This window comes from Anguilla rostrata, chromosome 7 (genome assembly GCF_018555375.3).
Source record: "Anguilla rostrata isolate EN2019 chromosome 7, ASM1855537v3, whole genome shotgun sequence".
Classification (NCBI taxonomy): Eukaryota; Metazoa; Chordata; class Actinopteri; order Anguilliformes; family Anguillidae; genus Anguilla; species Anguilla rostrata.
This window is the reverse complement of record NC_057939.1, coordinates 38195050-38209146: the sequence shown is the minus strand read 5'-3', so window position 1 is coordinate 38209146 and position 14097 is coordinate 38195050. Positions and strand designations below refer to the sequence as shown.

General features: G+C 46.6%; 1 protein-coding gene across 3 annotated transcripts in view; it reads right to left on the bottom strand.

Annotated features, from left to right (window-relative positions):
* Positions 1–14097, bottom strand: part of LOC135259639 (disintegrin and metalloproteinase domain-containing protein 33-like) — a 156431-nt gene that overhangs the window by 19131 nt on the left and 123203 nt on the right. For all 3 annotated transcript variants that reach the window (XM_064344217.1, XM_064344216.1, XM_064344218.1), the window contains 9 exons: positions 13271–13437; positions 11837–11921; positions 11244–11386; positions 10112–10289; positions 7311–7400; positions 6510–6705; positions 3873–3981; positions 3079–3283; positions 1790–1867 (listed from right to left, as the gene is read on the bottom strand). In XM_064344217.1, the coding sequence (XP_064200287.1) occupies positions 1790–1867; positions 3079–3283; positions 3873–3981; positions 6510–6705; positions 7311–7400; positions 10112–10289; positions 11244–11386; positions 11837–11921; positions 13271–13437 (1251 nt within the window). The remainder of the gene's footprint in view (positions 1–1789; positions 1868–3078; positions 3284–3872; positions 3982–6509; positions 6706–7310; positions 7401–10111; positions 10290–11243; positions 11387–11836; positions 11922–13270; positions 13438–14097) is intronic.

Below are 14097 nucleotides of genomic sequence, written 5' to 3'. Positions count from 1 at the left end.
AGCCATAGTAGTGGGTGAGATTCTGAGGGTACGGCATCAGTGCATTCAGGCTTTTGCATCTCGATCCATAGATGGGCGGTTACATGCCCCGCCTCCAGGAAATATAACCTATCGCCGTTATTTCAGTATGTGTGTTATAGAAGGAAGATTCAAAGCTCCTCTCCCATCCTCTGATTAGCTGGCCACATAACTGCATTTCAATTCAAGCAGCTCCATTTTCTGCCCACCTCACACAGCACAACCGTGGGCGTTGTCCTGTTGCTGAAGAATGGGGAGCTTGTTTTCCCATGAAACCCGGTGGTAATCCCCAAACTGCTGCACGGAGGCGGCGATGGATTTTCAGAAAAAACGCGAAAGAATGTAAACGCGGGCATTAGAGGACACGAAGAGGACAACATCTGACGCTACGTCCTAATGCTTGTACTTCAAAGTACTGCCTGGGCGTGAGGCGCTGAGATCAAGTGGCAAGTTCCAGGAGAGCCTCCGCTCAATTTTTCGGTTTCTTGTGCGCTTTCGTGGAACCTTTTAATCCCCGAGACCCTGCCGATAATCCCGACCCTAGCGAGCGGTGCTCATTTTGGGCGCTGATGTGCTGACTGACGGCGATATCCAAATCCACCAAAGACCGAAGGACCGAGGTGTCTTTGAGGCTAAGGCGTGGGGGGGTGTGGGGGTGGGGGGGGACGTGTGGGTGGACGGTGGCGGCGGTGGCGGTCGCGTGCTTTTGTTTGCTCGGCAGCCCATCTTAAACCCCCGGAGATTAATCCGAGCCGAACAGCGGCGCGAACGAAAGCCGCGGAACAAAAGGCGTTGGGAGTAAATCCCCCCCCACCCCCCCCCTCAAATCCTCCGCCGGATCGCCACGCTTTGAATGCAAACAAACGAGCGGCGGCGGCTACGACAAACGAACACTCGCGAACGGATTACGGCGAGCGGATTTGGGGGAAATAAACGGGAACGAACGCCTGTTCGGACGCGAGCGGCTCGGCGGCTCAGAGGCTCCTTGCGGGGCGGCTGGAGGTGCCGCGGCGGACCAGGGGATGGCGCTGAGACCGGGTTCGGAGGGTGAGGCGGAGCAGGGTGGCGAGGGCGGCCGTGCGGTCTCTGCTTCTGCTTCGTCAGGCCTGGAGAGCCTCGAGAGCGCGGGCTGTCAATCCCGGACGTCGGATCGTTCTCGGTTGGCTGCGGCCTCCTGGACAAAGCCGAAGCTCCACCCCCCGCAGTATCCACGAGAACCCCAACACCACCACCCCCCTCACGTCCTAAGGCCCTTGCTACAGGATTTGGGCGTCGCCCTGTCAGTCCATCTTACGCCCATCCCCTTTCTTAAATCACATTTCCCTTACACCTCAATCCTTACTGTGGCTGTTACACATCAGCCCATTGCCGTTTCGTCAAAAATCAGGCAGACAGGCAAACGGGCATCGCTATTAAAGTTTATGGAGTCGGTCAGGGAACACGCCACACACACTGTCCTGCCTTCTGGGTGCTTAATTGGGCAATAAGCCCAATGGAGCCATTTTTTTCCCCAATAACCGCTTTCATCATCGAAACGAATGGAACGGCGTCGCAGATTGATCGGGTTACGAGATGAACGGGATTACAACCGCGGAGACGAATGGGAACGCGTCGCGGAGACGAATGAGACCACATCATTGAGATGAATGCGATGACATCATAGGGAAGGGGGGAAATATATCACAGAAAAGAATGAGGTGGAATCGGAGGGATGAATGCGGCTGCATCACGGAGACGAATGGCCAAGCCCGAACCCGGGCCCGCTACCCACCCCGTGTCCGTGGCAACGAGCGATGCACTGCTCCAGGTCCGTGAAAGAGGCGTTTTGGCAGCGGCGATCTCGGCACACCTGCAGAGACAAGGGGTGGAGGGGTGGGGGGGGGGTTGGTAGAGATGGCACGTTTGGGAAACTGGTGCAGTGTTCATTTCAATGCTGAGAAGCCCACAGGAAAGATTTTTCTTTTTCCAATCAGAGAGAGGGCACACCCGAACGTGTGTGGGGGGGGGGGGGGGGCTCCTGGGGTAAAGGAGAAGCTCTGAGCCTGGAGAACAATGCTGGCAGTAATCAAAGGTAATCCATAATTCATAATGGCACACTGAGAATTACAGCTGAGAATATGATCTGATGTGGGGCGTTGTAACAACACAAACTCTGAACAATCTGAACACAAAAAAATGCAAATCATAAAACCCTTGCTGTTTAAGTTCTGATATTTGCTAATGCTGTATTCATCCATTATTCAGTTAAAGTCAAAACAAGCAACCTTTGTTTTAGAGCTGTAGCACAGTGCAGCAGTGTGGTGTAGCCCTTAGGGCATGAATACTCAAATCCGGCCCTCAAATCCAAATCCGGCCAAGGTTTTCTTTTCTCCCAGGTAATTAACTTAACAGTAAGTACTCCTGACTGACTGGACTGTTTTTACATCTGACACCCAGGTAAAGGTAGGGTGGAAAACTAGCAGTTCCCAGCCCTCAGGGGAAATTATTTGAGTAACAGGGCCTTAGGGAATAAGGCTAACAGGATTGATGAACAGAATATGGACACTTATGATGATGGATTTCCTTCTTATAGGGGCTTTTCATTGACCTCAAAACACAAAACAGGGGAAGTCAAATTAGCCACCAATAGCCTGTAGCACTTGACCAAATCTTATCCAAAAAGGGCCGGTGTGGGTACAGGTTTTTGTTTTAGCCCAACACTAAGACACAAGATTCTACTTATCACTGTCTTGATTGAAGACCTCAATTAGTTAATCACTTGAATCAGGTGTCGTACTGCTCGACGAAAACAAAAAACTGCATCCACACCGGCCCTTTTCGGATAAGCATCAGACAGCCAGCACCAGGCTGAAACACGGCAGCCATTTTGCACTTTCTGAACTTCGACTAACAAGCCCAGGCTAGTTTCTTCGTATTGTCACATTTCATATCATACCCAACAGCAGGTGTTTTGAGTGGAAACAGCAATCCGAGCTCTAGCAGGGATCAGGGATTGAGACTTGAATAGCCTGTGAAGGTGGTCTGCTGACCATGGGGGGGGGGGAGGGGGCGGTAACCTACCTTGCCCTCCCCGCACTTGGTCCCGGTCATGACCAGCCCCGGGTCCAGGAGGTCTCCTTGCCCGTCCTGGGTGGCGTAGACGTAGGTGCCCCGGCACTTGATCTCCATCCCGTTGGTGTGGATGGTGGTGTCGATGGACACGGCGTTGGTGCCCTTGGGCTTCTTGGCGGCGCTGTGGCACTGGATCTTGCCGCACTTGGCGTCGCTGATGGCGAATTGCAAACAATGCCGGCAATGAGCGAGGTCCTTGTGCATTAACTGTACATAACATCCTTTTATTAAAAAAAAAAAGAATCAATTTTACTGTTTACCCTAACGCGTTAAAAAAAAAAAAATTTAAGTCCCTGCTGTAAGTCAGCTGCAGAAAACAATTATCGCTTGCAGTGCTAGCCTCCCATTAAGGCTCATCAGAAATAAACATGAACACAAGGGGAGAAGACAGCGAGCAATTGCTGGGAATGGAGATGGACCAGCACACTGCAGCACTTTAGCAGAGTGGTCTTAAATGGGAAATGTTTTATTTCCTCCTTGTGGGACCACAGCGGAGTCACTGTTGACTTCGCATTCCTTTCTAAATAGTTCTAGCCCTTATTGAAGCTGTTTCAAAGGGTTGTGATCTGAACAAATCAAGGGCCTTAATGAAGCTAATTTGAATGGAAAAGCTCCAGGTTTTAATGAATCAATCGAGGCTGGCAGGGTGCTATGGCAACAGGCGCTGAAGTGTGGGAGGAGTCAGGGTGTGGGCCAATAAGCCACGCGCGCCGGGTGGTGTGAGGCGGGGCCAGGGCCGCTACCTCTTCTGACACTTCATGTAGTTCCCCTGCCCGTCCTTGCCGCAGTTGCCGAAGGCGTTCCCCGCGGCGTTCACGTCCTGGAAGCAGGCGTCATGAGCGGGACGAGCGCCTGCGTACAGAGGTCACACACACGCACGCACACACAATCACAAACAGGCGCATGTGCACGCGCACACACACACACACACACACACACGCATGCACGCACACACACACACGCATAAACAGACACACAGACAGGTGCACACACGCACACACACACAGACGCACACGCACACACACAGAAACACAGATTTTTCCCCTTTTATAAAATGCTTAAAATGCAGAGCATTTTCAAGCTCCTCTTAAAGGAGAACATAAGGAGGAAACCTGACTACAAACAGAAAGAAAGTGGTTGAAAGTGGCAGCTTTTGTCTGACCTGTTCCTGAAAATACCCAGCTGTACAGAGACATACATAGATTTTCATTGACTGTTGCACACATAAATGTGTCCATGTGCAAAAATGTGCTTGATTTCGACATACATGTTTAAAATGTGTAAAAATGAAAAATTTATGATGAACGATCTATTTTAATAGTCTGATCTGTAGACTGTAAGTACTCAGAGTACAGGAACACTAATTAATCACACTAATCTTCTCTTTGTGCCCTCTGACCTGGATAAACGTTAGAACCATGCCAGTCGTGAACCCCGTGAAATATTCTCTCACTCAGACGATCACATCATACGCAACACATTCAACAAGACATCTACTGAAAAGGTCCCTCTGACTGCTCTGAAAAGCTGCTAACATTCAAGGTTGTGCCATTTGCCCTTCGTGTATAATCAGTGCTAATGCAAGCCTCTTCATTTTTGCATTTTAACGCAGTCTACATTAGCGGTCCGAGAGAACATGGCGTTCCGAAGGCGACGAAAAGACTTCTGAGCGCAGTTAATTAATGCTTTAAAAAGAAACCGGTCATCTCAAATCGAAGTTACGCTCGTTCACTTCACGAGAGTGTCCAAACTAATGTTCCTTTTACATTCTGTGTTGTATAATCAAGGTCAACTCATTTAACGGCGTATTCATGCATGCTCGAAAAAAACACAAAACACTAGCCGGCAAAACTTTCTGCACAATGATCCATTGATGAGTGTGCTGATGCATAATTTAAGCGATAAGTCATTCGAGCATGCCTTCACTAAGTAACAGAATCATTTAGTGCCTAAATACATTTGTTTAAATGCCCAGCCTGATTACAACAGAGTGATTCAAATAAGTCAACATCAATGCCGCTGTTGCAATATTGAGCGAAACCATTCATTGGTTCTGATTCGTAAATGTACTGGGAACGCCCGCACGGAGAATGGGCCCATTATGAGATGACAGATTCAAATATTAATTTGTGATAATGTGGCTATGGGACATTAAAAATGGAAACTCTGACGTGCATACTTCTTGAAGAATGTGGATGTAGTTCCAACCGATTCTTCTCGCAAAATATAAAAGCTTCTCGGCGTGGAATTTCAGCTTTTTTAGACGCTCCTTCCTGATTTGATCGTCAGAATACATCGCAGTCTAACAGCGCTGAACCAATCATCCCCTCGATGAATTAGTAACAAGAACCATTGTGTGTGTCTGGAGAGAGGAGGAGACGCTATCTGCAACTCTGATGAATCGACTAGATTTTCTCAAAGAGAGTACTGATTAGCTGTATTCAAGTGTTACACCAGCCACTGCTGTGTGTGTATGAATATTAAGCACATGTGCATACATTTCTGTGGGTATATGAGTATTTAGGGGCATATATAAATACACTGCTGAGCGTATATGAATAATTAACAAACACATCCACATACACCTCTGTGGGTATATAAGTATTTAGGGGCATATATAAATACACTGCTGTGCATATATGAATAATTAACAGACACATTTACATACACTTCTGCGGGTATATGAGTACATGAGGGCATATATAAAAACCCGGAGCTGTGCACTATGTGTATATGAATAATTAACAGACACACATACATACACCTCTGTGGGTACATGAGTATTTAGAGGCACATATATATATATATATATATATACACCTCTGTGGGTATACGAGTATTTGGGGGCATATACAAATACATTGCTGAGCGTATATGAGTAATTAACACTAACAGACACATGTGCATGCAATATTATGAGGCATATATAAGTAACTGTGTGTATATGACTATTATTTGTGAATTCTGTCTGTTTACATGAGGTCAGAAGTTACAGACGTTAATGTTTTTAAGGGCTGAGAGTCTGTGGTCATTGCAGGAAACCCTGAAAAGTGCCCAACTCTCGGTACTGTATGGGTATGGGGCATACCACCCCCGCAAGGCGTAACTTGGTGGACGGCATATCTGCCATCCCGATCTACAACAGTGGTGCCCGATCGTGTGCCACGGAAGGCTGAGAGGACGCGTGTTTTCGTTCCAACCAATCCCTTCGCCTGCTGATTTCACTAACCAGTTCCCTCCGCTCTGGTCGAAGGCATGCTAACCAGTGAAAGCATCAAGCGCAGCGATTGGCCGGAAGTAGAAGCCTGCGTGCTCTGGGGCCTCCGCGGCACGCGATTGGGCGGCGCTGATCTCCAGGCGATTGGGCAGGCGGGTCTCACCGTGCCCCCAGAGCTGCAGGCACTGCTGCTCGTGGGTCAGGCACATGCCGCTGTAGCAGTAGGCCCGGCCGTACTGGCAGGCCGTGCCGTCCAGCAGGTAGACGTTGGAGGGGCAGTAGGGCGAGGCGCCGGTGCAGTATTCGGGCAGGTCGCACGCCCCCGCCGGGCCCCGGCACATGGTGCCGGCCTGCTTCAGCTGCGGGGCGGGGGAAAGAGCAGGGGGGGGTGTGGTCAGTACAGCAATCCGTCAAAACGTCTGTCAGGGCATTCATACATTGTCCATCTGTCAGTAAAATAATCCATCAAATACCTTTCAACCATTCAGCAAAACATCATGTCAACAAAGCTCTCAATCAAGTAATATAGCTATCAGCAACACCATCCAACAAAAAAAACATCAAAACATCCATCATCTGTCAGTAGGAAAATGCATCAAATATCTATCAACGAATCAGGAAAACATCATATCAAAAAGGCTCTCAATCAAGTCACTCTATCAAAAATACCAATCAACCAGTCCATGATCAATCAGGGAAACAGCACATCTAAAAACATTTCAATCAGTGAAATGAGCATAGAGCCATCACTGTAATTACGATCATCATAACAATATCACGATTTTCACAGCTATTCAGTCATTACTTAATTTGCTTGCCGTTTGTTTGTAATTGATTACTTGTGAAAAGCTATAATCATGAAGAAAAACCGAAGGAGCTAAAAATCTCCACCGGGACAGGTCGGGAGGTATCTCTATGGTAAATGAGCCCGGCCCACAGGGCGTTTCGGGTTAGGGAGGGGTACCTTGCAGTCCTTGCAGCAGACGCCATGGGCACACTGTGCCCCCGCCTTCAGCGTGCAGTTGTTGGCATTGCAGCAGGAGTTCTCACACTCCTGTGAAAACACACACACACACACACACACGCGCGCACACGCACAGACAGACACACACACAAGCATGCATGCACGCACACACACATACACAGTCACATTACAATGCCTGTGGAAGAAATATGCCTTTTCTATGATTGGCACAACGTAATCTGAGCAGACGCACCCAGTTTTTGCATATGTATTAGCAGCTGATGGCACTGCAACAACAAAACATGGTTACAGACAGCACAGAGGAAAAGGAGGACACTATATTTGGGTGTTTACATTTGGAAATGTGTCAGTCAGAAGTCCGGGAGACTGGTCCACCTAGCAAGCCGACTGGGCTGACTAGCTAGCTAACTAACTATGCGCAAACTACATAACATTTTCCCAAAAGGGATCGATTTATTATTGCTGTACCCTCCGACGCCTACCCTCCAAGACCTGCGCTTGGAGTAAGCCCTTGATTCATTAATCTAACTTGTCAGCTATTTCTTGGATCAGCAGTTTTCCTCCCCAGAAAGGAGCGGTTCTACCCAGCTGAGGGGATATTTCTCCAGCAGGCTAAATAGCAAAGAGGTAAAAGGCCTGTAAAGGGATTCTGCAGTGTGACAGGCCGAGCAACTGCGTACGGCCTCGGCCAATCCCAACCTCTCTCTGAACCCCCTCAACCCCCCCCCCCCCCCCCGTCCCCCAATCAGTGTGACGGTGGTAAACCGCTCCGCAGTAAAGGGAAGGAACAGAGAGGTGATGTGGCGCCCGCCGTTGCCATGGCGCCGTCTCCAGCCGCGCAATCGCATTAACCTGATGTGGGAGTCTGGGAACGGGATAAGAGGCAGCAATTCATCCTCGGGGAGGGAGTACGGGCGGGAAAATGATGAGCCCCAAAACGTGGGAAGCGGACATGCGATAGCCAGGCCAAGCTCAACCGGTAGATTTTCACAACTGCGATTGTGCGTATTTTGAATACGCAAGACCACCTGGAAATGACCTTTAAAATGACCTTGCAACGGGTGACTCGAGGTCCTGAGGGATAAACGTATAGCTGTATTCTCAAAATCTCTCTTTGTGGAAGCATACCTTATATGGGGCCTGCCAATATAAAACCGTATGCAGTTTACCTCACATTACACACTTACATCATATGTAAATCTAGCGGGAGATACTAATTTCAAATTTCCTGTGAAGTACTAAAGCGATTAATCCCGGGGAAAATGTTTTGTTAAAGGTGCCAAGCACACCACAGCCCAAAGAATGCTGCCTTATGTGTATGCTGAAAGATGATGCATGAATGTCCAACCAAAGACTTTTAATTTCCTCACATTGCAATATTATCCCAGTGGACCTCTAGCTAAACAAAACCAACGGGAGAGATAAGCAAAGAGAAAATTAAGACTTAAGTTTAGGACCCTCCAGTCCCTGAACACAATAATCCAGTAGGTTTAAAGGGCACTACCACTTGGAAAAAATAACATGAACTCAAAATGCAAAGAATGTAAAATTAAAAATCTCATTGGGTTCCTGTTGCTTCCTTTCTTTATTCTTCTCTGTTTAATAAGATGTGTTTATAAACACGATGCAGCAACGCACCATGGGATTGCTGACTCTCCGGGCTGCAAAGCCTCCCTTTTTGAAGGGTTGACTGTTCTTGGCAACAAGGGTTGTGGCTTTCACAGTCATTTGCATTTAACCAAATGCCTTGGTGTCAAATCAAAACTGTTTTAATCACACATTTTGAAACAGGAATGAATTAAATAAGGGAAATTCTTACTACTATCAACATTTTTTGTTAATGCTTTGTTCTCAGTAGAATTTCGCGTAGTCTTACTGATAAGTTAAAAAACTGAGTGCGTGCCACTGGTTTGGATGACACCCTGGGCAGATTAACAGATTTTTAAGTAGACTGATACTTAACACTGTTATTCTGGTTTATTGCCTGTGAAACACAGAAAAGATTAAAAGTGGATTTGTGCGTTACAAGTAAAGGTGCAAGTAAAATTGCATCCACATCTTCACTTTGTTAATTTGTGATCTCTAATCTGGTCATTTCAGACTAGTACACTGCTCAATTTAACGGCATAATTAGCTGTTTTCGGACCTCAAAAAATAATTGAACTAATAATTCAGCCCAGGAGAAACATGCTCTAGTCTGTTTAAGAGGCAGACAGGCAAAAATACAGTGAATAAACATCTTTATCTTTATCTTTTTAATTAACAAAAAATACCTCTCCCAGTAAATTTCTAATATAAGGTACCTACAGCTGATTAAATGTCAATTGGGAATAACAGACTACTATTGAGTTAAAAACCCAATTGAGCCAAATGAATGAAGGCAGCAGTAATAGAAACTGGTGCATACAACTCAATGAGAAAAGACGTGGACACAGTTCTTTGGAGCCTTGAACATTCCTGTGACTCGGGTTTACTCCACATGGAGTGTGATGAGTCCAGCTCATCACACACCATGTACAGTTAACCCTTGAAAGTGTGATGTCACAAAATGTGATTAGAATGTTCTTAACTGAACATTCTAATGCTGATGTAAACATTACTGTTAACTGAAAGCAGCGGAGTTCTAGAACTTGTGAAACAACAATTTTGATTAAAAAAAAAAAAAAAACATTCCAAAAAAACCTACACTTCAAAGAAAGTAACAGAAATGTTCAGTGTTCCGAAGAAGGTGCATTGAGCTGGGTTTGGTGTTTGGGTTTAGCTCAGCAACAGAGCCTCACCTCCGGTTCCCCGCAGTCGCACTCCTCGCCCTTCTCCACAAAGCCATTCCCGCACCTCTTGCCCCCCACCAGGTCCGTCATGTTGGGCATGTTGAAGAGGCACATGCCCCCTCCCTTCTGGAAGTAGTTGTCCAGGTCCCTCTTACTGCAGCGGCTGAAGACGCGGGGGAAGGGGTGGCTGCAGAAGGACACGGCGGCCGTCAGACGCGCCGTACTCTCAGGGGGGCGGCCGCGTATCCGTGAACAAAACGGATCACTGCTAATGGATCGTGCTTTTCCTACGGGGCTCACACGCTGACCTGGGTCAAACACGTACTTGTTTTGGGTTCAAATACTATTCTATGCTTTACTGGTCTTGTCTGGTGTATTGGAAACAATGAAATACTCTCAAAAAGTGCAAGCCCTGCCTGCTGGTAATATTGGCAGGCTCAACTACACCAGGCAAGATCAATAGAGCACAGAAAAGCATTTGAATCCAAAACAAATACGTATTTGACCCAGGTCTGCTCAGAGACTAATGAATGATGGAGAGAGGAAGGCTGCATGCAAATTTTCTGCAGCTTGGCCTCTATTTTGTCTGCATTTGTCTGTATTTTTGTCTGCATTTTTATGTTTGTCAACTTTTGATAGAATAAAGTATTCATCCAACAGTTTTTCAGCTGTGTTGTTCATATAAAATAAATACTCAATGAAATTAATGTCATTAATCTAGCTAGCTAGCTAGATAGCACATGGTAACATTTCCTAGTAGTAATTAAACATGAAATAATAACAATAAAAATACAATTTTCCTGGTCATTACTGGGTGCCTACACAGGCACACAATAAATGCCAATGTATCCCAATAATACAAAAGCAGAAATATCTGGTACATTTAGCAATTTTTACATTTTATAATTTTTCAATACACTTCAGTACATTTCTTCATAAAAAATGGCAATATATCACACATTTTTAATATCAATTTCAATTTTTTTGCAGATATTTTACTAATAAGGCAACATTTTTTCTTGAGATCATTGGCATGTGTAGTTAATGTCAGAAAAGCCTTCCATTGTCTTAAAATAGGACAAATCAACGGCAACATATTTGATATCTATATCATGTTTATATAGCGACAGGGCGTAGTTACCCGGTGGCTGCCGCCATGACGCAGCCGCCCTGCTCGGGCGTGGCCTCCACGCAGCAGCCCTCGTTGTCGTGGCTCATCCCGAAGTTGTGGCCGATCTCGTGGGCCATGGTGGCCGCCGCCCCGACGGGCAAGTCCGAGTGGTCCTGAGGAAAGAGAGAGCGGGAAAAAAGGACCACGTAACCACGGATACCATTAAAGACCGAGACGGCCCGCCTTCATTCTTACACTCCCGCACCCGCGACGCTAATGACTCAGAATGTCTAATGCCACGCCCCTTTTCTTGCATGGCGATCGATGATATGTTGGCCTCTGCCTCACAAAGCCCAAAGGTCTGCCCCCCCTCCTCGGTGTTGGGGGGTGGCTGTCCGTGGCTTAGGTCAAACGGAGCGACCCTCGACCCCCGACCCCCCCCCCCCCCCCAGCCTTGTCCCTCAAACCCTGTCTCTCCTGAAGATCCCCTCTCCACGCGACAGCCTATCGCCATTCTACTGCAGTCCTTGGGCGGTTGCCCATGGAGCGTGTTGTCGCGGGCGCTAAATCGTTGTGCCTGTCACTCCCCCATCACGCCTGTCAGGGGGCGGGGGCCCACGTACCACATTGATCCCTCCCGAGTTCTCGTGGCTGCACATGCCCTCCAGCGGCGCCATCCCAATGGTGGTCCCTTTGAAAATCACCCCCCTATGACAGACAGACAGACGGACAGACAGACAGACAGGCGGAAGGGAGCATCACTGCACTGGCCCTTTAGGAAAGGACCCGTACGGGCGGGACGGTTCATTACGGAAACGGCAGGTGCAATTCTGCGCCCGCGGATGTAACCCGGTCGTTCGCAGCCAGTTTCCATCGGCGGCGCGTTCCCTGCTCCGGTCCCCTGGGACGCCGTGACAAATGAACGGTGCCACAACCCTCGGGACGGTGAGCGCCTCTCTCCTCTGTCAGGCAGTGATTGCAGACTCCGCAGGACTCTTTTCAATCGGTAACTTAATTAATTCATTTAATAAGTTCTTTTAGCCGGCTGTGCTGTACGACTCCACTGGAGTGTGCCAGGTCAATTATTTCGACCAATTATATACTGGCGAGGCCAAGAAACACAGAATATTCTGTAATGTAACTGCTGTTGACTTGTTCGACAATACACGCCAAGAATAAATTAGCCACAACAAAAACGCATATTGACTTTTTCCAAGACAAATGTTTAATGGGTTTAAAGGGTGAATTCAATGTAAATGTAAAACTTGCTATGCTGTTCACAGTCTTAAAAAAGTCCTCCACTACTTACTAAATGTTCAGTGCGCTCTGATAGAGCTCATCTGATCCTTTCTGGCCTCGGATAAACTCTGTTATCTGAGGTGAACTGACACTGAATATTTTACTGTGCACCTGAAGCTAATTGTACATACTTCTAATTATCTAATGTCATGGAATTAATAGGATGCACTGCACCTCCCTGACAACTGTAGCACTTGCAAATAATGTGGCTGTAATTCATTTCAATCCATTAACGTTGGGCCGACGGCAAATGCAGATTCTTTGAAAGCTGACGGACACTGGTGATTGAACCTGTTTCAAAAGGTTAATCAAATATCTCTTCATCACCCACATGTTAGAAGGGGGACGTCGCATGCTCACTTTAGAAAAAAAAAAAAATATGCAGAGGATATGGAAATCTTTTCCTCGATATACATACTGTATGTAATTAACACAAATAAACGTAAGAACATGTAATGTACGGTGCAATATACATAAGTAAATTTGTGTTTCCTAGCCACCCAAAATAGGCAGAACAGTATCAAGTTCAGACACAACGTACATTGGCTGGTCAGTATTTGTGTGGGCAAACTGACAGACAACCGTGACAGACGCCAGCACAATTACCATTGAGAACGTTCCAGTGTGATGATGTCATTGCCTTCAGAGTTCAGATAAAGGTTATTTTTGCATTTCCCAGCATGTGCCAGAAGTCATGTTGCCTAGGCGGCACCACAGGCCTTTGTGACATCACACTGGCCTTGAGGTTGGCCACTCACGTGAGGAGCTGGGCGTTGTCGTGCTTCTTGCGTGACTTGAGTTTCTGCCTCCACTGCAGGAAGGACCAGAGCGTAGCGTTGGGCTCCTCGCTCACGATGCACTGATCCCGATCGGTCCACACCTCCAGGCCGATCAGTGGAACGCGGATGTTCAGGGCCCTGTAGAACTGGACCAACATCACACTGCTGTTAGAGATAAGATTTTGTATATAGCCCTGTTAAAATGGCCTGCATTATCATTTCTATATACACCGTTACACAGATTCCTGATTTGGACCAGTACACTATTAAAAGGATTTCACATTTAAATTTGGCAGTGGTAAATTTGTGCTTGATTTTATTGTATTTATGGTATTTCATTTTTTTAATGGTAATACATTTATAGTGCTTCATACTTAAAAGTACATTTGGTAGGTGGGTTGATGACTATTGACTATTCCTACATCAATAGTACAAGAAGCAAACAGTAACAGAAATCATACTACGCTTAAACAAGGGTTCAGTAGGGACAAATCTAACAGCAACAGCAGGGGTTGTGTGGAAAGTAAAGCTGAAAGTAAAGGGATGTGTCTTGGTGAACGTCATCATCCTGGTATGGAGTCACAGCGGTTTCCATTTTAATTAGCTGAAAAGAACAATCGTTATTTCTGGATACATTATAATAACATAACAACAAACCGAAACCATGACAAACAATAACAATAACACACAAAACAATAAAACACGAGTAATAATTATCCAGATGCTTATAAGCACATAAAGCAGAGTGTAAAAGAGGAAGTGTGTATTGACCGTTTCAGGCTGTGTGTAACTGGAGTTTACAGAGA